Source organism: Microchirus variegatus (assembly GCF_963457635.1).
Source record: "Microchirus variegatus genome assembly, chromosome: 15".
NCBI lineage: Eukaryota > Metazoa > Chordata > Actinopteri > Pleuronectiformes > Soleidae > Microchirus > Microchirus variegatus.
The window spans coordinates 310,061-333,937 of record NC_139816.1 but is presented as its reverse complement, the minus strand read 5'-3'; the positions used below and the strand labels follow the sequence as shown (position 1 = coordinate 333,937).

Below are 23,877 nucleotides of genomic sequence, written 5' to 3'. Positions count from 1 at the left end.
GGGTTTGAACCCAGTTACACGTTTACTCCTGAAAACCAGAGAAATAAGCAGCAGCAGCTGTCGTCACAGACTGAAACACAAAGATACGAACGCCTGAAAATGAAGTTCATATGTGAGGACGTCAGACAGGAAACTGTTCTCTGAAGGAAGAAAGAAACATCAACCAACTGTAACAGGACAAACGTACCCACTGCATTTTTTAATTTCTCTATTTGACTAATGGTTTATTGATGTGAGATTTGTTATTATGATATATTACAGTCTGCCCATTCATGTTCAAATATGTCCATAATCAAAGCGACATGATGGGAAATGTGAACTCTTCCTGCATTTATTCAATTGCCGCGACCCACAAAAAAAAATGGGCATGAAACTCTCTGAGTGAACACAGGCTCCACCTCCATCACCAGTGGATCGTTCACCTCCAGCTTCTCTAGAACCTTAGAACCAGGTCTGTGAGGAACACTTGAGCCACTTAACAAAAGACTGACCTAATAAAACCTACAGTATCTTAACTCTGCCTTCATCTGTGCGACACCTCCCACTGCTCCACTCACAAAAGGTAAGAAACTGTGCGTCAGTGTCGACTTTGGTCAGAAAAAAACTTGACGACTGAGAAGTTCAGTCCATTTCCTTCAAATCAAACTAAAGCATGAGTGAAGACGAGCAGATATAAAGTAAACGGAGCTTAAATAAACTGAAATATCCTCTATATTCACTTATTAACAGTTAAAGACGAGCAGAAACACGAGCACGAGTCCAGCTGTTCCACCATTTTAATAAGGATAAATGTGGTGTTTTCAGAGAAGCCTTTGATCAGAGTGATGAGAGCAGAGACTCACTGGTTATTGATCAGCTCTTGTCTTCATACATCATCTCCTCTCTGTTTCCAGAGCAGGATCCAGAAGTGAGAAACTTCCACAGAGTGAGATCTGCTCTGCAGTGTGATGATGGATCAGCTCGTCCGTCTGCGTCATCTTCATCATCTTCATCATCTTCATCAGACCACGTCTGACACAACGTCCATCATCACAAAGTCCTGTCCATGACCTCGGTCCCTAAAGTGAGGACATCTCACATCAACACATCTGCAGCATCGTCATCATGTTCAGCCTTTTTAGAGACAGAGACTGAACCTCATGGTTCACTGTAATCACTGTGGTTTCAGGAGGAACTGATGCTCACAAACATCTTTATGATTGTTCTGCTGCTCTCTGATCAGTCAAGTGTTCATATCCTCACACTTCCTCATGTCTCTCTCTCTCACTGTAATATCATCTTTTCTTCTTAAATCAAACAACAAATGACAGAGAAATTATTCACATTTTGCTTTTATTTTCCCTTGAAACAAGGACGTAAACCAGACGCTGAAAACAACAGAAACCTTTTCAGCGTGTGGATAAAACCTGCCGTTGTCAACTGTATCTTTAGAAATAAGAAACACAATCACATCAGTAACAGGTTCCTCTCCCGTCTCACGGTGGAACACAGTGTGGAAATGACTCGGTCCTTTATCTCCCTCAGAGAAAGTGGTTTCTCCCACTCACTCTGCTGCTGTTTCAGCTGCTGGAACAAATGCATTGTTCCGTTCTCTTTACTGAACTTTATAACAGCTTTCAAACAAACCTTTCAGTGAGCGGTGGTTTGTTCGTGATCTGAAGCCTCAAACTCAAACACTGAGCCTATGACCTAAGGAGGATCAGGGGGAGGAGTCAGCCAATCACAGGAGTCCAGAGACGGCGTCAACAGTGGCCAATAAGATCCATTTATCACCAAACTCTACTCTGTGATTTGTTTGTGTTCGTTAAGAAAGAAAACTCTATTTAATCAAATCTATACAATAAATAGAAGTACAGGTGTATAAAGGTCCTGGTGTCCGTCTGCACACGTGCAGCATGCGCCCAAGTGTTAGAGTCCTGTAGTATCAGACTTCACCATCGGGTGGCGGTACAATTCTGGACCAAAGAAGGAGAGAACGATGCTACAGCTCCCTCGGACGCGTCTGGTTCAAGCGTTTGGAGTCGGAGTGTCAGTCCAGGTCCTGATCCAGGTCCAGGTCCAGGTCCAGACTCTGACGACTTCTTCTGTTGTCAAAATGTTTTTTTTTTCCACTTGGTGGGGCGGAGCTTATACTCCACCTAGTGGCGGGGCGGAGATTGAGTTCCTCACGCTCTGTGAGTGATTCCAAAATCCGGGCTTTGATGAAATTCACGTCATGCACACGATGCATGAAAGCACTGAGAGACTGCGTCACTTCACAGTTAGTAAAGGCTGCAGAAGATAAAGTCTGAGGATTGACGTGTAAAGTGATTATAATCCTAATTATAACCAGAGGTCAAGAATTACACAACAAAGTAGAGTGAGAGTAGAGTGGAGAACACCTGAGAGGCTTTAGACATTCTATTATCTACGCTGAGAAGCAAAGAGGCTCCAAAGCTAAGCTGCCATTAGCATAGCATGTAGAGAGCTGGGTAAAGTGACAGCTGAGGCCATTGATGCAGGTGATAAAGGTGAGAGGAGGAAGAAGAAGACAGATCAGACTGATCGTCAGGAGAGCAGAGGATCTCAGAGGAATAGATGTTGTCAGTTGACAGGGTGGGAAAGACGTGGAGAACATCTACGTCTTTGTCCTGAGAATTCATCAGAGGCTCAATCTGATTATTAAAGAACATTCGTCTTCCCACCCTGAGACTGAGCTGCTGTTCAGGAGTGAAGAGGATGGACAAAAGAGAGGAGAGGCAGAGGAGGTGAGTGCAGAGCTACAGAAGAGTTTTATTAGACATGCTACACAGGTAATGCAGTACACACCAGAGACCACCAGGGGGGGAACTCAAAAAGCAGGACACCAAGTCGCACCTCTCCTTTGTTAGAAAAGAATTCAGCCTTTAATTTGTGCCGCAGAACTTTACCAAATCCATACATGTTGAGCTGTAGAAAAGTCAAGACTTAGAGGAAAAATATACAGAACTATTATTTCTGAGCAAACACCTCATGTCCAGAGATGTTAGTGTATAAAAAACAAGTGGGAATTAAAGATCTCGTTATCCATTTAACCGTTTTTCAATTGTCTTGGATGAATTAAAGGAACGCTAAAGGCACAGGAACTTTGGTCCGACCGAGTAGCCCTCTGCAAGTTAACTGTCACGATGAAATCACAGTGGACTGGACTTCTGTCTGCTGCCACGGCATGCAACACTTTCTCATGTGGGATCTATGTCGTAGATCTATGTCACTAAACATGCTCAGAAAACCATGGTCACCGACAGTTAGACCTCACACAAGCACAGAGAAAGAAGCACTTAGCCAGGAGCTACGTTTAAAGAACAATACCTTTGTCTTGAGCCAAAATGATAAAAATGATATATTTATGGAATAAAGCAGAGGGGGGAGGGGTCAAAGTGAGAGGGAGGAGGGGCCACACAGAGCATTCATGTGTTGTTTATGTAGTGAGAAAACTATGGTTAAATCCACTGTTTTCTTTTAAAAAGTGTTTAAAAACAAAAACCATCTGCATCCACACAAACACCATCTTAATCTATCTTAATCTAACACAGATTACAGTCACTGTGTTCTTAAACACTCTGACAGAAAGTCAAAACATGGCAGATGTCGATGCATTTTAAAACAAACGATATCCAAGTGTGTATGTTGTTGTTGTTGTTGTTGTTGTGCTGTAGTGTCTCAGTTGTGTGGCCCCACAGCCTCAGACTTTGAAAAGACCTGGAATAATGAAGTTCAAGTTAAAGCGTCAGTTACAGGCTGCTGTAAAAAAAAAACTTGACGACATTCCTCTCCTCTGCTCCTCACTAAAGAGGAGAGTGTTAAAAAGTGTAATAACGACGTCTGCAGGACAACAAAACAACAAAATCAATACCAATGTGCCTCTAAAGCATAGGAGGAGAGTTATAGTGAAGAGAAGTGTTGATAATGTCGAGTAAGGCACATGACTATGGATCTGTTCAACTAAACCAACAAACATAGATCTACATCAAAACTATGATACAGAGGGACAATCAATGGTGTCGAGACTCTGACATAAACACACAGAGGTACAGTTAAGAGGAGCCAGAGACCCCGTTCACACCTGTTCACACCTGTTCACACCTGTTCACACAGGTGTTCAGTGTCCTCTTGTGATGAGATCACACAGATGTTAACATCAGGTCTGAACAGGTCTACACTCAGCTGTTCTCTTTAAAAAAAAAGGTCAAAGGTTTCAGTGTCTCTTAAGGAATGACAGTTATCATCAACACAACCCAAGCAACAACACCATGAAATCACCCCCCCCCCCCACCCTCAACCCCAGTGTCCAGACACAGTCTGAAAAGATTGCTGACCGTCAGGGTCACATCCTTAAATGGTGGACTTGGAGAAGGAGACTCTCAGGTGCTGGTTTCCTCCCATGTTGTAGTTGTGAAGGTCGATCAAACCCTGAGTCGCCTCCTCCACCGTCGACATCTGGATCAGAGCCATTTTACGATCCCTGGGAAACGTGACACAGCGGTGAACTCACACAGGAAAATAACAATAATAACAATAATATGAGCTGTGTCCAAACTCAGGGTCCACAATCCTTTTGAGACTGAAATCTAGAGACTGGGACCACATAGACAATCTTCCTTCACACTAACCTACACTACAGACCATCAGAGTCAGGATCCAGTAGAGATTTCTTGCATTTAAAAGCAATTAAGCATTTAATTTGCATGTCGAGTGTGTTGAGATAATGCATGTTGTGATCCAGGACGTCCTGGTGCGGTGCAGAGGATTTCCCTTCTGTTTGAATCCATCGTCCTGCTCTCACTGCTGTCAAAGCTGCAACAGGACGATCATCGTGTTCTTCTTCTACTTCTCTTTACAGCTATTGTTGTTTTAATGTTTACTGTTGGCTGAGCTGAGCCTAGGACCTGGTCTTTAAGAGAACGCCTCAGGTGTTTCCATCTCATCATTTGTCTCTTTTCAAAAAGCAATTCCTCGTTGATGTGTTCAATGTATTCTGGATTAAATTGAACTGCTCAGGGACAAAAGGATGCATTTGTCCTCATGTGAAGGAGCCTCTGAAGGACGTGTCCTCCCTGAGTCTGGACACAGCTTCAGTCAGTAAAACAGTGCATCTTCTAAAGTTTACATACTGGAAAAACTTGAACGCTTTCACGTTGCCTCCAGTGTTGGAGAAGAGCAGTCGCAGGTCGTCCTCCGTCACATCTTGTCTGTTTTAAAGAGGGAGGACAGATTACACTCAGACTTCACCAGGACAACAGGAAACAACAGGAAACAACAGGAAACAACAGGAAACAACAGGAAACAACAGGAAACAACAGGAAACAACAGGAAACAACAGGATTCTTACGGGATATTGGAGAGGTGCAGAGTGGCAGAGGGCGGGAAGATGTTCTGGAAGTTTTTGGATCCAGGTTTCTTAAAGCGGTGAAGTGGTGAGTTGGCGTAGTCCTTGGTGAGGCCCTGGTCGTCCAGGCCGTCACGGGGCAGCGCCACCGTCTGGTGCTTGGACAGCGTCACTCGGATGATCTTCCCATGCATCTTTTGGCCGTTCAAGTGACTCATTGCTTTGGCAACGCAGACACAGTTCAAAGTTAACATGTGGTGAAAGTAGAAATAATGAGACAGATGAAACTTTGACCACTGAGAAACTGTGTGAGTCTGTCAAACAGGAACAGGGAATTAGTCGTTTTGCAGCAGCAAAATCTCCCGCAGTCACAGATCTGGACTAAACAATAATTAATCACAGCGTACAAAATCAATGCAAAACACATAGAATTAAGGTGAAATATCCTATGACAAATGACATGCATGGCATGAAATTATGAAAGATAAAATGAGACGAGACTGGAAGTGATGGAGAGGAGTTTCCTTTACATCAAGATATTTGATATAGATTAGTGCTGTCAAACGTTAACGTGTCAACGGCGTTTAACGGCGTCAACATTAGCGCACGGCGTGTTTCTGACCGGGAAAAGACGCGTGTGACGTCATGGTTACGCGACTCACGATTGTTAAAATGAGTCTCTAAAGTAACGCTAACCTTTAAAAACAGAGGCACACATACGCAGTACACAGGTACGCTGGTTATTTGTTAGCGCTGCTCTTTTCCTTTTATAAACAGACCGCTCCAGTTGCACTGTAGGCTAACGCTAACGACGTTAGCCTACAGTCTACAGCCTACAGTCAATATTGATCATTATCATGGCAAACTGTCAGCTCAGATTAGAAAGAAACACTTATCAATGGACAGAAAACACAGCAGTAGAATATATTTGGTACGACGTGTGCTTACCGAGCTGCGCCTGGTTAGCATCAGACATCTGAATGAGAGCGCTGTCCTTCTTATTGTAAAGGATTTTCACCCTCTGGACATCACCATACACTCCTGCATTAAAGCCGCAGGGCGAGGAGGTGGAGAGGTGAGGTGGAGAGAAAGCAAACATGGACACAGTTAACACCAGAGAGAGGTCGACGTTTCAAGACAAGAAGCAAAGGAGAGACAACAGAGAGAGAGTAGAGATAGAAGAAGAGAGGAGAGAGAAGACTTTAGAGTGAGAGATGTGTAGAAAAAGACAAGAGAGGAGAGACACCCTCTAAACACTTAGGTTATCAAGCTGTGTCACATGGCTATAAATAAAAACAACATGCAACAACAACAACAACAACAACAAGAAGAAAAGAAGGCCTTGATCGTGCATTAACTGACTACACACTGAGTAATAAACATTAACCCAAACCAGTACAGTGGGCCAAAGAGCTTTAACAGATTATAAACCAACATGTAGGTGTTAATAATAATAATAATAATAATAATAATAACATATCATAGCAGCAATAACAATACTCATGTAATCATGACAGAATGAAACCAGAACAAAAAGAGGTGGTAGAAGAGAGAGAGAGAGAGAGAGAGAGAGAGAGAGAGAGAGAGAGAGAGAGAGAGAGAGAGAGAGAGAGAGAGAGAGAGAGAGAGAGAGAGAGCTCACGATAACATACCGAAGAGGGTAAACAGACTTTGGGGCGTAACCATCTTTAGAGGGAGAGAAGAGCAACAAGCAGCGTGAGACAGGTAGAGAGGTAGAAGAGTCGGAGCGGAGCGGAGGTAGAGATGGACAGATCGATCCAGAACGGAGGTAGGTAGGAGGAATGGTGGTTTTTGTTTTTCCCCCCGGAGAGTGATGGAGGTGGTTGGGTCATGGAGGAGGAGGAGGAGGAGGAGGAGGAGGAGGGGGGGGGGGGGGAGCGGTCATTAATTTAGGCAGGGTGATGATATGAGGGGTTAAAAATGCCCCACCAGCAAATGGAGGGAGAGGCAGGACCAATGGAGGGGGGAGGGGGGGGGGACAGAAAGAGCAGGGAGGGAGGGAGAAAGAGAGAGAGAGGAGGGGAGGGAGGGAGGGAGGGAGGGATGGGGAGGGATGGGGAGGCATATGCAAATTGGGGTAAAAATAAAAAATAAAAAAGTGAAGAGGGGGAGGGACAAAAAATAAAATATAGGTCAGTACACTGGAATAATGCAGGTAGTTTGGTCAGAGATAATGGCTTGGATCAATGTTTCCTTTAGTCAAAATACAGCACTTGTGCCAGAATGTAGTTCACCCTGGACAAGCATGGGGTAAAGGTACATTCTGTCAAAATCATAATAAAAATATATAAATAGAGAGAGAGAGCAATATAAAGTCATAACCATGGAGTAAAAACAACATGCAGCAGGTCAGAAATCTGAAGATCTACTATCTTTCAGCACAGGAGAATGGTTTTACAACAACATGAGGAGAAGCTGAGGGGGGAAACATTAGTTCAGAGGACATGCAGTTTTCAAACAGCAGCTCCAGCATGCAGGAGTTGACGTGAAGGCCACTCGAGCTAAATGTGGCGTTCACACAAGTCCAAGAAGCTGAGAGAAGACTGAAGCACAGTATCTTCACAGGATCGTCACAGGTGGAGTTAGATACTGTGAGAGGCTCCACCGTCATACGCTCAGAGAGAACAGACTCATGAGTCAAAGAGACAAATTAGAGGCTATTCGAGTCACAGAAGGACAAAGGCAGAGGAACAGGGAGGAGAGACAGCGAGCAAGCACTTCAGAGAGGCAGGTAGTTGTTCCCAGAACTGAGACACAGGTTAGGAGATCAGGAAATGATTTCATATGAGCTTTCATATGAGCTGAGGAGAGGTGAGCAGAGCTTAGAGAGAAAAACAGAGGAGAGACAGTTAGCCCAGTTAGATACAGTCTGACAAGAGGAGGGAAGGCCAGAACATCAGAGCAGAAACAGGGGGATTGTTTTTGCTGTGGTGCTGATGGAAAGTGACAAATCCCCCTCTTATGAGGACATCATGGAGGAAAAAACAAAAGAAAAACAACACAAAGGCACGAGAAACAGCAAAGAAACGGTTAGACAAAAAAAACGTGCCTTATATTTAAACTAATATCTCCATATCTATGGAAAATGTTAAGGCTTAGGGCAATTCAGTGACCGTTAGGGGCGGGGCTTACCCATATTATAGTGACTTTCTATTTATTTGAACAGGATAATTGTGACATTAAGTTTCTAATATAGTCCCGTGTTAATTAACAGTGACAAAATGACAAAATGCTGTCAAACGTTAACGCGTCAACGGCGACAATGTTAACGCACGGCATGTTTCCATGACGACTGACCAGAAAAAGACGCGTGTGAGGTCATGGTTACGTGACTCCCGATTGTTAAAATGAGTCTCTAAAGTAACGCTTACCTTTAAAAACAGAGGCACACATACACAGTACACAGGTACGCTGGTTATTTGTTAGCGCTGCTCTTTTCCTTTAATAAACAGACTGCTCCAGTTCCACTGTGGGCTAACTCTAACGGCGCTAAAAGGAGCTAATACACAAACAACAAAGCTAACTGGTAAACGGTGTCTGGACTCAGGTGTCGCGGCACGTAAACATGACGTCGTGCGCGTCTTTTTCCGGTCAGTCGTCATGGAAACGTGTCATGCGTTAATGCGCTTTAACCTAGTGCATACAGCACTATAATATCTGTATTCACACACATCTAAAAGCTTATGGAAATGTAACGACAAGGATTGGCCCATTTCCTTTTATGAATCTTAAAAAGGTTTCTTTCTGAAGTGATGTCGGTCTATTTCACTAACATTCAAGCCTTGAATGCACATTTTTACAATACAAGACTATGTGTGACAGGATAAGCTTGTCAGCGTATTGTCACATCCTCCCAAACCTAGTGACTCAGGTCAAATATTTACTTAAAGATTAATCCCATTAATCCTAATCCAGAGACACAAAGCAATAAAACAATGAAAACAGCAGCATGAAAACTGACCATTACAAGCTTCAAAAAAACAAAAAAACAACAGAGGAATGAGAGTGATGGGTATGTGTGAAGTCTAGCCTTAGATGGTCCATATCTGACTGTTCTGTTTGGACTTGTGTTACTGACCTCCTCGTTGAGGTTGCTGACCAGCAGGACCCCGCTGGACCCCGTCTGTCCAGCGAGGGCCACCCTCCCTGCAGCAGCAGCAGCCGCCGCCGCCGCGCTCAGAGGGCTCAGGGCTCCTGACAGGAAGCACACACACAATCATCATGGAATGGAGAGCAGCACTTTAAGTCATTGAGGAATACAATATGCTAATAGGTCAAAAATAATCAACAGAAAAAACAAGATAAAAAAAAAAGTGTGATATACCTGGGATCTTACCGAGGAGGGAGTTGGAATCTTTACTGAAGGCGACCGTCACTGAGTGATCAATACTCGGCTGTCCGTCACCAGCAGGAAGTTCAGGACGCGTGTAGTCGCGACTCTTATCGTTGTTGTACTTTACGTTGAGGTTCACCAGCTTTGAAAAGTCTATGCGCAGCGTGCAGCAGGAGTTGTAGATATTCTGACCATCCAATGCCTGTCAGGGGAAAACAAAATCACCATGTGGTGTGTTTCACCTTTACATCTTTACCCCTGGTTAGTGTTAGCTGCAGCTGAATAAATGACCTCTTACCAGTTTGGCCTGCTGTGCATTTACAGGGTCACTGAACTGGAGAAGAGCCTGGAACTGATTGTTCTTGGTGAATGTGATTATCTTCATGACTGTGCCGAACTTGGAGAAAATCTGCCCACAAAATAATAATAATAATAAAAAAAACATTTACACATATTTATATATGATGAATATTCCTTAACATGAGAACAATCTCAAGTCAAACAATTCCTCACCTGCTGGAGCACGTCCAGCGTCACAGGGTAGAACATGTTGTCGATGATGATCCTCAGCACTGGACTGGAGGCTGCAGCCAGAGCTTCTTGAACATCTGAACTTGGTGACCCACCAGACTGCACAGCTGTCACCGCCTGCAGCACCGCCTGGGTCCGCTAATAACACAGAGAAATCAGAACTATAACATGTCAAATATTAACACACACAGCCTCTGGCAGAAGTATAGTTTGACGTTTTAACCGACCTGATTTCCAGCATCAGTTTTGAGTTCTTTGTGATTGGAGTACTGAATATAGACGGGGGCATTGCGGACGTGTGGAGTCACTGTGGTGTAGTAGTTGATCATAGTGATGGCTGCCTCTTCTGTCCCCATCTCTAAGAATGCCTGGAAGTTGAGGAAACATCGTTTAGAATACAATATGACATTTATTTTAGAAATGGAGCTAATAAGTAGATAAATAGTATTGACCTGCATATGCCAATACTACAGATGGTGCTTTTCCACCACACAGTCCCGGCACAGAGCATATAGTATCAGCTCAGCTCAAAAGCAGCACCATGCTGTGACTGTGTAGTGGAAAAGCACCAAAACCTTATCACACCAACACTCATGTTCGTTTGTCAGGCTTTAGTGTGGAGCTGTGTTTCAGATGCAGCTCCAGATAACCTGACATTTCCAAGGATCATCACACGGTCACATGACTAACATGGTTCTTGACTGAACAAGACGAGGAAAAGCACCAGCAGGAAAACATCCAACTCTCTGTGAATTCCTGTTTACAATTTAAACCTGTTTTTGTTTATGTGTGAAAAAGAGCAACAACTGTTGATTAAAACAGTTGTAAGTGTACGACAGCAGGAGGCAGTACTGTATAGAGCTTTCTATGAACCAGACGCAGCAATAATTAACAGAAGCATTTCTGGGTCAAACCTGTCAGAGTTCACTGTCCACTTTAAACTGGACAGACTGAATATATCTGATCCTTATAATTCGCCCCATGTTATTTATGAGTTTGTAAAGAGTCAGAGAGGTCATTGTTCCTGCAGTATCCTGATCAACTTACCTTCATCTGACTCCAGAGAGTCACTGAAACAAATGGACACGATCTGGCTTTGTGACAAACATTCAACTCTGGAGTCTCTGGGCTAAAGATAGCATTGTTGTCACGGGATGGGGAAGTGTAGCATTAATGCTACGTTGTCTCGTATATGCTACGTCTGTAGAGGTAAACGTGACAGAGGCTTCAATGTCACACTGAAGCTACAACTAATTAAAACCTCTAAAACATGTTTGTCAAGTTCACATTCAGCACATTTAAATGGCAACTGGAGAAACTGAGGTTCTCTAAAACACGTATATCCACCTCGTCGTGAGTCGCTTAATTCCACTCACTTGGTTCTTTCCCTTCAGCGTGAGGATGTTGGTGACTTTGCCGAAAGGCAAACCGAGGGAGATGACTTCTGTCTCCGAGGCCTCGTTGGGCAGCTTCCTGATGTGGAGAACACGGGAGGGAGGAGCCTCCTCCACCCTCAGCTTTTTACTGTCACTGCCATTGGAAGCTCCATCTGAAAGAAGCACAGATTCATCACCAGTCAGACCAATCAGCATCATCATGTTGACTGGAGTAGTGCTTCATATTAATGACTGTACCTAGACAGTGTCAGCATCTTAAATAGTGATGAGTATCAATAACAAAGAATCACAAACATCTAGATTAAGAAACAAATAGAGTAGTAGTAATGATGGAGTTGAGAGCAGCTCACACTAGCTCCTCCTTACAGAGAACACTGTGATACTTTGATATGTAAATATCACATAACCACATCTGAGTTGTCCACACTGCCTTCATGGGAGTGTCTCAGTTCAGCACTGGATTCTTAAAACTAAATAAATATTAAAATGAGCCGGTCTTTTGAACGGCTCTTTGAAAGGAACAACTGCAGCTGAGCATTTTGGTTTATGGACAAAACAAGACATCATTTTGAGATTTGGGAAAAACATTCGACATTTTCTGACACTTCATGGACCAAACGACTCATGGATTCAAATAACTGACACATAAATTAGTTATAAAAAAAAAGTATCCTTAGTTGAATTCCTAAAGGTAAATTTAAAATCTCTTCTTCAATTCTATTGACAACTTCTTTTTAATCCACCCAGATTGAAAAGAGCAACAAAGTAACACAACTACATACACACAGGTAACAATCAAACTGACAGAAGGATGATGTAATGTAAGGTAACTGCAGCTGAAGGACAGTGTGTGTGTGTGTGTGTGTGTGTGTGTGTGTGTGTGTGTGTGTGTGTGTGTGTGTGTGTGTGTGTGTGTGTTACCCATCTCATTTACAGTCAAACCTTTGTTTTACAAGGACATCACAGATTAATCATTGAGATTAAAATCACTTTTACCATAAGACCAAGACAAACAGTCACACGTCAGTGGGAACTGTCCATATGTCTCAGCTAATTAACTTTTGGTAACTACTTCCTTTATTCTACATTTAAAATCCTTCTGAAAGGTAAGAGAAGATGGCTCTTTACAGACAAACCGCTTAAAAACATTACACGACTCTTTTCATGAGAAGAAAACATATTATCTTGTGTTTCCATTGGGTTAAACTTTGTCTTAAAATGTCTAAAAAGTCCATCATTAAAGCACCTGAACAATGGTTCTAAAGTATGAGGAGGGTTAGGGCTTAAACTGTAACGATGCTCGTACCATTGAGAGGATTCTTCAGATAAATGCATTTATTTAATCTGTGCTTCTCATTAATTCGGTAAACTGTTTCCTCGTCTTATTTTATCGTTTTATACCAGAAAGTGTTTTCACACTTTTCACAACAACACAATCTCATTGGAGATCTGTGTCACGATCAATGAGATCATAGAGCAGTGATGCACCAATGATCAGACAGTTGTGTCCTCAACTCAAGAGTGACTTTACGTTATTTTGATGCATAATGAATACATTTAAAACCTTTTCTTTTGTGTTCTTTAGAGATGTTTGAGGTAAAGAAATAGTGATAATAAAGAGTTTTCTACTTCTACACATACGTGGTTTGTTTTCCTCTAACCTTTTAAAGGACAGGAGCACGGTCTTCTTGGTAATAACTGCTCACAGTGGTTTTTATTTGTTATTGAACTATTCTGTGACATTTCTCACTAACACCCTATGAAATTCTCCACATCTGATGTGTGACGTGGTTGGACAACAGCACGTCTTAAGAACTACCACGAGGAGACGATAAAACCAGCATCCAGTCACTTTATTACAAAGCTTTTGCAACCTTCCTAACCGGTGAAGTCAATAGCTTGCCAGAGTTTTCCATTAGCAGCAGCTGCTGGCCAATCAACCGACTACTTTATTGCCACATCTCCTGAAATTGTGGCCAGGGCCTTTATTTACCTCGGCTGCTGAAATGCAAAAGTGCTGCAGTTTAAGTCTCTCTCACACACACACAGAGAGAGGATGAAGATAAACTAAGCCCCTTCACTGTCAGTTAAAGCTGGCTGATAATATGCTAACAAAGGCAAAGAAGACACCTGAAGCAGTTCTGTCCTCTGGGGAACACACACTGCAACAGTCTGAGAGCCAAGTATGTGTTAGTGGCTCTAACGTGATGTCTGTACCATAACAGCAGACAAAAACACTAACATCACACACGCAATCACCTATTTTATTAACAAAGACACGGTGCAATTAATCAGGGAGGGGGATGGAGGGCTGAGTACGAGACTTTGGGATAATAATAAATAATCATCATTCTTTTTACACCCAAATCAAGGTATAAACTAAATTATTTACATGTACTAAACTGGCCCAAACTGTGCAACTCCTCCAGAGCAGTTAAAGTCCCTCTAGTTCACAGAGAGGCAAATTTAAATCATTAATTAACAATAACCAGTGGGTTTTCTACTACCAAATAAGACTGCATGCCTGATGCTACAAACGCACCTATAGTGATAGTTATATATATCATATTATTTATATTATCATGAACACAACTGGATAGGGGCGTAACGAAACCTAGCGTGTATTCGTCCCAAACTGGTATTCATACATTTCAGTATATTTTCAAAATATGTCATGTGGTCACCACGCTACTGCAGAGCTCAGCCGGCGGAAAGGGATTCCACATGACGCCACTGTTCTACTATTGCTACGTGAGCTCTATCCGTCAACACCCAGCAGCTCTGTGGACCAGTGTGCAGCTCTGTGGACCAGTGTGCAGCTCTGTGGACCAGTGTGCAGCTCTGTGGACCAGTGTGCAGCTCTGTGGACCAGTGTGCAGCTCTGTGGACCAGTGTGCAGCTCTGTGGACCAGTGTGCAGCTCTGTGGACCAGTGTGCAGCTCTGTGGACCAGTGTGGACCAGTGTGCAGCTCTGTGGACCAGTGTGCAGCTCTGTGGACCAGTGTGCAGCTCTGTGGACCAGTGTGCAGCTCTGTGGACCAGTGTGCAGCTCTGTGGACCAGTGTGCAGCTCTGTGGACCAGTGTGCAGCTCTGTGGACCAGTGTGCAGCTCTGTGGACCAGTGTGGACCAGTGTGCAGCTCTGTGGACCAGTGTGCAGCTCTGTGGACCAGTGTGCAGCTCTGTGGACCAGTGTGCAGCTCTGTGGACCAGTGTGCAGCTCTGTGGACCAGTGTGGACCAGTGTGCAGCTCTGTGGACCAGTGTGGACCAGTGTGCAGCTCTGTGGCCAGACAGCTAAAACATTCAGTGGAATCCTGGCGAATCACAGACAAGCCTTCTATGGAGAATGTAAATGAGAAGCCACAGCTTGAGCCACCAAGCTCCTTCAGGTCAACTTCAAATATGGCTGATCTTTACATCGCTTTACGTTTCCGTCTCACACACATAATGAACAAAACAAACAAAGAATATAAAGAATTGAATTCACATTCTGACTCATAGCTTCTGTCTTCCCCTAATGTCAGACAAAGCCTGAGCCAAAGTGAATGATCTACTGTCACTGTACTGTCAATAAGCACCTGTAGCAGTGGACCAGCAGCCGTAATCCTGTGCTATTAAATCTACTGATGCAGGCCATTTAGAGCACATCAGTACATCCCTGGAGCATTCAGTGCATTTAGTCATTCTGTCATCAACTCGGACCTCGACACCGTTCACAATGCTCCTCCATACTGAGACACTGACAGCACCTTGACTCTGTCCATGTGCAGCTTTGTCGCCAGTAAAGAAGGAGCAGATTGCAGGATCAGAGAATCCCACATTCAGAGAGAGCCTTGGTGATTTTATTCACTTCCCTCTGACAAAATGTTCCCTAACTCCAGCCAACGTGGCTCTGGTGATTCTAGTCTCAAGCGTGGCAGCAGAACAGTCTCAGCCTTCACAACAACATTAACACAGCAGTGAGAATCAGAACAACATTAACACAGCAGTGAGATCTGTCTGAGACAAAGACACAGAACCTTCAGAACATTGATGCTTGTGATTAAGCAGAAACGTTTGTTTGTTCAGAACAGGCTACAGGTCAGCTGAGTTCACCTTCATTTCTTGTAAGTAGTTTGCTAACATTTTCATTGTGATTTTCTTATTCTGTATCTTTGCATCGTTCACATTTGCAGAGACAGTGTGCTGTGGTGTTTCCGTGGCCTGCTTTAAGCACTGAATACAATGATGTGACTGAAAACTTTAAGCCCTAAGTAAATGTTAGTGTGGTCAGGTTGTTTTTGAAAGGGATAAATACTAAATATTAGACTATGTGTCATTATCATCAGATTAAAATGGTCATTAAAATGACAACCGCTGCTGTAATGAAACCATTTCCAACAGTCAAAACATTTTTATTTCATCAAAAATAAAAGTTGGACTCTACACAAACCCTCCTTTCTTTCAGCAGGAATAGAAGGTCCTTCACTGAATAAACTATTCGGCCTCCATTTATACAAAAGCAGTTATTCAAGCTCAGCGGTTGATATTCTGCTGCTATAAACACAGAGGCAGCATGAGAAGTTCTATCTTCCCTGGGGTGACATGGACTTGGATGTGGGCAGTGAGTAGCAGAGGCAGTCTGGGAATTTAATTAAAGAGACCAGTCTCAAAACCCTTGTGTGTGTGTGTGTGTGTGTGTGTGTGTGTGTGTGTGTGTGTGTGTGTGTGTGTGTGTGTGTGTGTGTGTGTGTGTGTGCGCGCGTGTGTGTGTGTGTGTGTGTGTGTGTGTGTGTGCGCCTTAAACACTTTATTTTGATAGTCTAACTTTGTACATGTCCTCTTTGCAGCTTTCGCTGTCGTCTTTAATTCTGCAGTCGTCTCTGAGACACTTCTGACGCCGTCCTAACGGCGAGAGGGAACGAAGACGCAGCGATCCTGACTGTGTGTGTTCCAGTCACATGCTGTGGTGTGTGGGTGCCCACCTACAGAGGAGCGTGATGTTATTCCAACACCAGAGAACAGCTCCGCACATGTAGCCTGTGTTAGCTGCAGCCTTTGATTCCGCTCACCGCCGCATGTCGCTGCTGATCAAACGACTTCATGCACAGTCTGTCAATAGCCCCGCCCTGATCAGGGGTGGTCGGAACCAACTCACCACTGATACTGCTCATGCCAGAGTTGGGACTGTTGTACATACTCAGCTCGTCTGATCCTCTCTGTGGACAAATAATACAAAGACAGAGACAGACGAGTCAGACAGTTGTAGAAAAACACGGGAAAAATAGAAACTTCCACTTTCTAGACGAGCCTTCAACGACGACGACAAAACACAGCTCTCTAAAGACGCTTTAAAGGGATCACTGGGTTGTGTGAGGTACTGACACACACTGTAGTCGAGGCTGACAGACAGCTCTGAGCTCAAAGTGAGCGTTTTCACAATGTCACTTTGTATAACCACTCATTGAAATAAAATGATTTTTCACATGGGGACACAGGAGCTGCTGTCTACTGGTGTCTTTTTGTGTCACTGGGCTAAATCAGAACAATGGACTTCAAACATGAAAGTCCCAAAATAACATGTTTGAGGTTATGAAGTGAATCAATGAATCCTATGTGCTGTGATATAATTTAAAATCAATCATTTTAATGATCAACGTTGGAGCGGGGAGTGGGTGGTTACAGTTTCCAGTATATCCGGTAGGGGAAAAAAAATCTAACCCTAACCTGATTCTAATCATCCACAATTCTGAATCAATTCATAAACTTCAAAAATTGATTTTTTTTTAAAGTTTCTATTTTGCTATTTTGAAAAACCACACAAAACACCAGTTTGTGTTATTTGTGTACAGTTTATTTGTGTAACTTCTGGGAGAAAAGGGCAGCTAGTCTAAGCTTTTATTTATGCAAGTTATTTTTGTTGTACAGTAAGTACATTTTTATTTGTTTTGAACGAATAAATGTTAACTTTTGTCTCAAGTTTGCCTTTGTGTGATCACATTATCTTATACAAACTCTATTGTTTTGATGCCACACTATGCATTGTATCAATTTTTGAATCGAGAATCGTTTGAATTGAATCGTGACCCTGAGAATCAGAATCAAATCACGAGCCACCCAGAGATTCACATCCCTAATAACCACAATATCATCGACAGAGAAGGCAAACAGTTCAGCATGCAAGTGTTTTGGTAACTGTCTACAGTCTGTTTAACGTTGTGTTTCTTCTGGTGGACGTGTTTTCAGTCAGAGTGAACGTGCACGTCTTCGTGCTGGTTCTCTGACAGTATCTCATAACCAGAACTCTGTCTTAAAGGGAACTAAAAGGAGGTTGGTGGAGTCTGTGGAAGAGGACATAAAGCAGCGGAGTGGATTGGCTCCTCCTCCTCCTCTGCTGGTGTGGGTTTAATCTGGCTGAATTTAAGATGTCAAGATGTGTCATTTCATCTTGAGCTTCGGCGAGTCCCAAGAGTTCTGCTGGAGCCGACGGGCGCCTAGTGCTCTTAAACCTGACTGATGGGATGACGAGGAACCTGGCGAGGGAGCCATTACCCACACAACTTTATAACGGCTTCATACACCCTCTCCTTGTTTCTGTCGTACTGAATTTGAACCAATTGTTCTTCTGTCACTAACGTTCTTTATGGTCACGATAAACTAGATGTTGTCGGGCCTGCCACAGCGCCGTGACACAAATAAATTGAAAGGGTAATAAAGTTGTCTGACTTGGGTCAAAATGTGAGCATGCGGCGCATGAGCTTCAGGAATCCGAGACATGATTTCTCAGCCAACAGCTGCTAACCCTCTGTGCTTTACTCCTGACATTGAAATATTGAGGAAATAAACAGAGTGGCAAAGACCACCATATCAGAGGAATCAATATTTTATCACTGTTCCATTTCCCTTCCACAGAAGACTCTAACTTTGTTTTGTGCAGACAAAAATGCAACCGACACTGGACAAATGCAGTTATGTGGTCTGAAGCAAAGGGAAACAGGTTTGTTTGGTGATCAGAAGGGACATGGCTCCAGCTGATTCAATTAAAGTCAGTCTAACGCAATAAAAGCTCAAAACATATGTTTGCAAAACATTGTTCTAACCTTAACATGAAAAAAAATCTAATCTTAAAGGCACATCATGAGTTTATATGGATGTTTGCTGTGGAGCAAAAGAAACAGCCATCTCTTTAGAACAAAACTCAAGACTAATGTTCAACAAACGTCAGATCAACAAATGAATCAGAGGTGGGAAAACGGGTAAGAAATCATGATTATACTAGAGGATTCTTGAGTGTAGTTGTATGAGATACTGACACATATGAATGATTCTGCAGTACATCTAAGTCTGTGTCGCTTTGTAAATCACTCACTCCCTGCACCAAAGTCCACAGGGAAAATTAAGCCACTCCTGCTGCCTCCATCAATGAAGAAAATGTGTTGTTTTGAGATTTTTAATCCTTAGTTTATGACCAAATGAAGCAGCAGTAGACCAGCAGCTCTGGTGTCCATGTAAGATAAAAACTCTGATTCTCTCTACGGACGTTGGTGTGGATGAATGTGATGAGGAGATAATTGGCAAATATATTCAATTGTATCATGTGAGAACAAAACTCACCTTCACTCCAACTGTAACATCGCCGATGCTGAAACAGAAAGAAAGTTCAATGAGTCGAGTGCATTTTGGTATTTTATCACTAAAATATGTTACATTGAGTCAGAAATACAAAGAAATGTTTAAAAACTAACGCCTGTTGAGGGAGGAGTCTGCCTAACAAGCAGTGGAGGCTCAGCAATAGGGGGCGCTACAGCACCGCCCCCATCAACAATACAGGCAAAATATTAAAAATCATTTTTAAACGCTTTTTTCATCAGCCTCCACTGCTAACAAGCATAATAATTAACAGCAACAGAGAGAAGCTGAGCTCATTGTTATAGGTATTTAACAAAGTGGACAGTTATTAGTTCATGAGTTCACAGCTAGTATTATGCAACTCCAGTATGAATCCAAATTTAAATGTACACCATTTCTATTTAGTAGTTTCTTCTTCATCAAGTCCACCTCTACAGACAGGTCTGTTTGTCTGTTATGTTTGTGTGTTGACGGGACAGCGTTGGCACAGCTCAAAAACCACAAATCACATCACATCAATGCACTGTGTGCAGCTTTAAAAAGACATCAGACCCTTCACACTGAATAATACTCATGATTATCATTCTGGACACAAATAAATCAGTGTGCTCGAGGTGCTAAAAGGCTTTAGGTCATGGATGAACTGCAGCAGGTCACAGAACATCAGCCCTTCAAAGTGGACCACAACAGATTTAAAATGTTCATGTGTGTCAGAGTCAGACCACCTCTGAATATGATCTGAATATTCAGATACCACGTGTACTATATGTACTAAATTTACTACATGTATATATATATATATATATATGGAAAGCAGGGATGCATGATAGATATATCTGAACGATATCTCTGATCCTGAGTTCCTACAAATATTCCATTTCAAAAATTCCATACTTTTACAGACTCAAATTCCCAGACTCCTCTGAGGACTTTTCAGTAAATATTAAACATGTGTATACCAATTGTTAGATGCTTCTTATGTAAACAAATGGTTTTAAAACCCTTCAGTCATTTTTCATGAACCCAGCCCTCAGATAACTCGCATCGACACATGACACTGTCACTGTAGACACTATAGGTGATTGGCTCAATGACACGTATGGAAAATAATAAATAAATGAGAATCACAGTCAGTAACAGTAGTTTCATGTACAGGTAACTATGGTGCGTTAGTAACTTGTTTTGATTTGTACATATTAGAGCTGCAACTAACGATTATTTTCACGATTAATCGATGAATCGTTTGGTCCATAAAATGTTTAAATAAAACGTTGATCAGTGTTTGTCAAATCTGGAAATGACGATATTCGAGAATGTCTTTGTTTTGTCCACAAACCAAAATGATTCAGTTTTAATGATTTCTTTGTTTAAGTGGAGCAAAGAAACTAAGAAAATATTCACATTTAAGAAGCTCAAACAATCAGAAATCTGGTTTTAATCATGAAAAAAAAAGGCTTCAAACCAATTATAGATTATCAGAATAGTTGGTGATTAATTTAGTAATCGATTAATCGTTTCAGCTCTAGTAAATGTTTATATATTTAATTTTAGAAAGTGAGATAATAGTCTGGAAACAACACAAACATTTTTCCATACTTATCCACACCTTACATTAACTTCACCACACACACACACATACATATGCATGTACATACATTATACAACTCTAATATTAAGTACTTCACAAATTAACATGAATCACATTAACTCATATAGCCTTCGTCACAATATTATGGTATGTGTTGCATTTATTGCAAATGCATCCTACACTAATGCATAACGGTTAACCAACGGTGCAGTTGAACAAAGTCAATGACCATATAATACACTAACATGTACATATACCATGTTTATATCAGTCCAAAACATTCAGTTGTAATGTAAACATAATGTTCCTTATATACGGACTTGAGTTTGCTCGTTCAGAAACAGCTATGTTAGTTAGCTACAACACAAAGGATCAACAACACTGTACGGTCGTTAGCATTGTGCTAACCCTGCAGCAGCCGCGTCGTTAGCACACAGCGAAACACTGTGACGACGGAAGTGTATGAACGCGACGTAACGACACACACACACACACACACACGCGGTTTATACAGTCAACACTAAAAAGGTAAATAATGAAATGAAACAGAGGGCGTTAGCTAACTTATGCTAACACGCTAACTAACGGCACAAACCGAGCGCGTGGCTACGGAAACCCGTTATAACAACAACACAAAGAAAATCACGCATTTCCTCGGTCCTCACTGTGTGTGTGTGTGTGTGTGTGTGTGTTGTGATAATAAAGACAATAATAACACATTACCCGTCCATTTCTGTAGAGATTCTGTACAAACGTCCGCTTTACGCTCGGCTTTCTCCTCACTTTACACCGACACTGCGCAAGCACGCACACACCACAGCAAAATGGAGGCGAGACGACGCGATGGCGGAAACGACCGGAAAGTTCCGAAGCTGCCGAGTCCGTAACTGAGCCCGAAGAAGAACAACAACACGAGAGGGAATAAAGAATGACAATAAAATCACGTGTTTACGTAAGACAATTACAATTAATAAAGGTTAAGATTAATAAAATTACATCTGTGACTTCAATGAATTAATCAATAATTCAAATGATGAGAAAAGAAATGCTGAAATAATTAATTGGTATTTAAATAAATAATTGAAGGTTTTTTCTATGTAAGTATGGCTGAATTAAACTCACTGAAAACAAACTCCAGGTGTAAAAGTCTGTCTAACACAGAGTTAAGAAGCAGTTTGGAGCGACTCATTAACCCATAAATAATGAATGTATTATTATACTTTGCAACACTTTTTTGACAAATACTAGTACAGCTGTAATTGTACACAGCCTCTTTATGCACCAGAATATTTTGCACTAAGAGCCAACTGTAGCAGGTATACCTGAATATTGTTGTTATTGTAACTTATAGTTCTGCTAAAATAGCCTGTTTTTTCATTGCACCTTAATGTTGTTTATATTGTTACCTCTAATTGTGTAAGAGCCAATTGTGACTGTTATGTTGGTTTTACTGTAACTGTGACCTTTTTGCACTATAAGCACATCGTATTGTACCTGAATGTTGGTGGTTTTGCACAAAACTAGCAGCTGTTTCAATAAATAAAAGTTCTAAATCTTTTATAACATTTTGTATCTATTTGTATCCGTTTACTGAGAAAAGCATGTAAACTCCACACAGTAAGACCTTCATTTGGAGCAGGTTACAAAGGCAACAGTTCTATAGACTTTGACCAAACATCAACATTTCATTCTGTAACATTTCCATGTAAGACTGGATCTCTAATGTCTTCCTCGCTGGCTGTAACTTTATAAGGACACAGAAATAAAGGACTGTTTCTTCTCCTGTTCTTGTCTCATTCTTCTGTATATTTACAAGATTCATCAATAACTGTGTTGTTTGTCTAACATTGTGTTGATGTGTTTGTCCACGTCTGCCTGAATGTACAGTGTCTTCATCAGTGAACACAAACAGTAAAGTTAAGAGCATTAACAGTGAGCTTAAAGGAGCTTAAATAAGAGATAATGTCATTAAACACACAACAGCACAGTCTGCACCGTTATCTGGATTTGGACTCAATTATACATGATATTACATTAATGTGAGTTGTTGTTATTTTTTTTGGCCTATTCAAAAAGAAACAGTGGAAATAAACAGAAATGATAAACACAACGTGACCAATTAAAAACTGTGGGTATAAATAGCCGACTAACTTACTTAGCAGCAATGACATTTATTTATATTATAAATTATTTATAATAATACTCAGTCCATCCTTGAACACACCCCCTGTCAGACACAGCAGAGTAAACTCCATGAATCACTTCATCACATCAAACAACAGACATATTCTGAATATCTGAATAAAAGAAGAAAATCCCAAAATGAAGACGTCTTCTTAAAGGTGCCATATGTAAGAATGTGGCCAAAAACAGTTACTACATTCAAATTCAAAACACAGAGGTCTTTTAGGTTTAGTTTTCTGACGTAACTGGTTCAACCCGTGGTTGCTCGACAGCTGAGACTCTACTGACTGCAATGCTTGGTAGACGGCGGTAGGTGGCGCCACATGACGCCAAAACACGATTTCAAAACATAAACATGATTTATTAATGCAAATATTTTGTTTGTACTGTTGTTGTTGGTGAGTTCAGTTTGTTATATGAACATTATTCCTGAGTCTCTGTGACATATTAGGAGGATTTTATCATTTATTACATAATGCACCTTTAACTTCTGTGGTCAGCTGTTAGTGTGCAGACTGAAGAGCTCATTCACCTTCACCTGTGTTTAACTCTCACTCATTGTTTGTCTTCATCACATTTGTCAGGTGTGTTTTCCTTCTTCTTACTAACACTGTGAGTGTGTGAGCTGCACTCTGTGCAGGACGTCAGTCCACTGTTATTTCCTGATAAACAGCGGTGATTTGCAGAGTGTTTGACAGTTTGCTTATTTCCCCCCCGGCTCAGACGAGCCCTCATCAGCTAATTTCAACATGGCAGCTTCACAAGCTCAAGTCTTTGGGGAAATGTCATTTTTAATTAAATCCCAGGTCCTTTAAGATAAGCAGTTAGACGTTCACTTCACCCAGGGTGTGACGTTTGTCAGGAGCC

The 23,877-nt window shown here is 41.8% G+C and overlaps 1 protein-coding gene across 3 annotated transcripts; it reads right to left on the bottom strand.

The window, feature by feature from the left end:
• Positions 1-4,315: 4,315 nt before the first annotated feature.
• LOC310937336 (polypyrimidine tract-binding protein 2-like) lies at positions 4,316-21,641 on the bottom strand. 3 transcript variants are annotated; one of them, XM_083901567.1, is made up of 14 exons: positions 21,550-21,641; positions 19,224-19,251; positions 16,768-16,828; positions 11,609-11,781; positions 10,460-10,600; positions 10,215-10,370; positions 10,000-10,110; positions 9,693-9,903; positions 9,447-9,562; positions 7,000-7,033; positions 6,296-6,388; positions 5,351-5,567; positions 5,133-5,210; positions 4,316-4,483 (listed from the first exon to the last, which is right to left on the bottom strand). In XM_083901567.1, the coding sequence occupies exons 1-14, from the start codon at positions 21,555-21,557 to the stop codon at positions 4,354-4,356; spliced, it is 1,557 nt and encodes a 518-aa protein (XP_083757693.1). In that variant the 5' UTR covers positions 21,558-21,641; the 3' UTR covers positions 4,316-4,353. The 3 variants fall into 3 exon arrangements, with proteins under 3 accessions (XP_083757693.1, XP_083757694.1, XP_083757695.1); XM_083901568.1 differs by having other exon boundaries at positions 9,705-9,903; XM_083901569.1 differs by having other exon boundaries at positions 16,810-16,828; positions 21,550-21,632.
• Between the last annotated feature and the right edge of the window lie 2,236 nt (positions 21,642-23,877).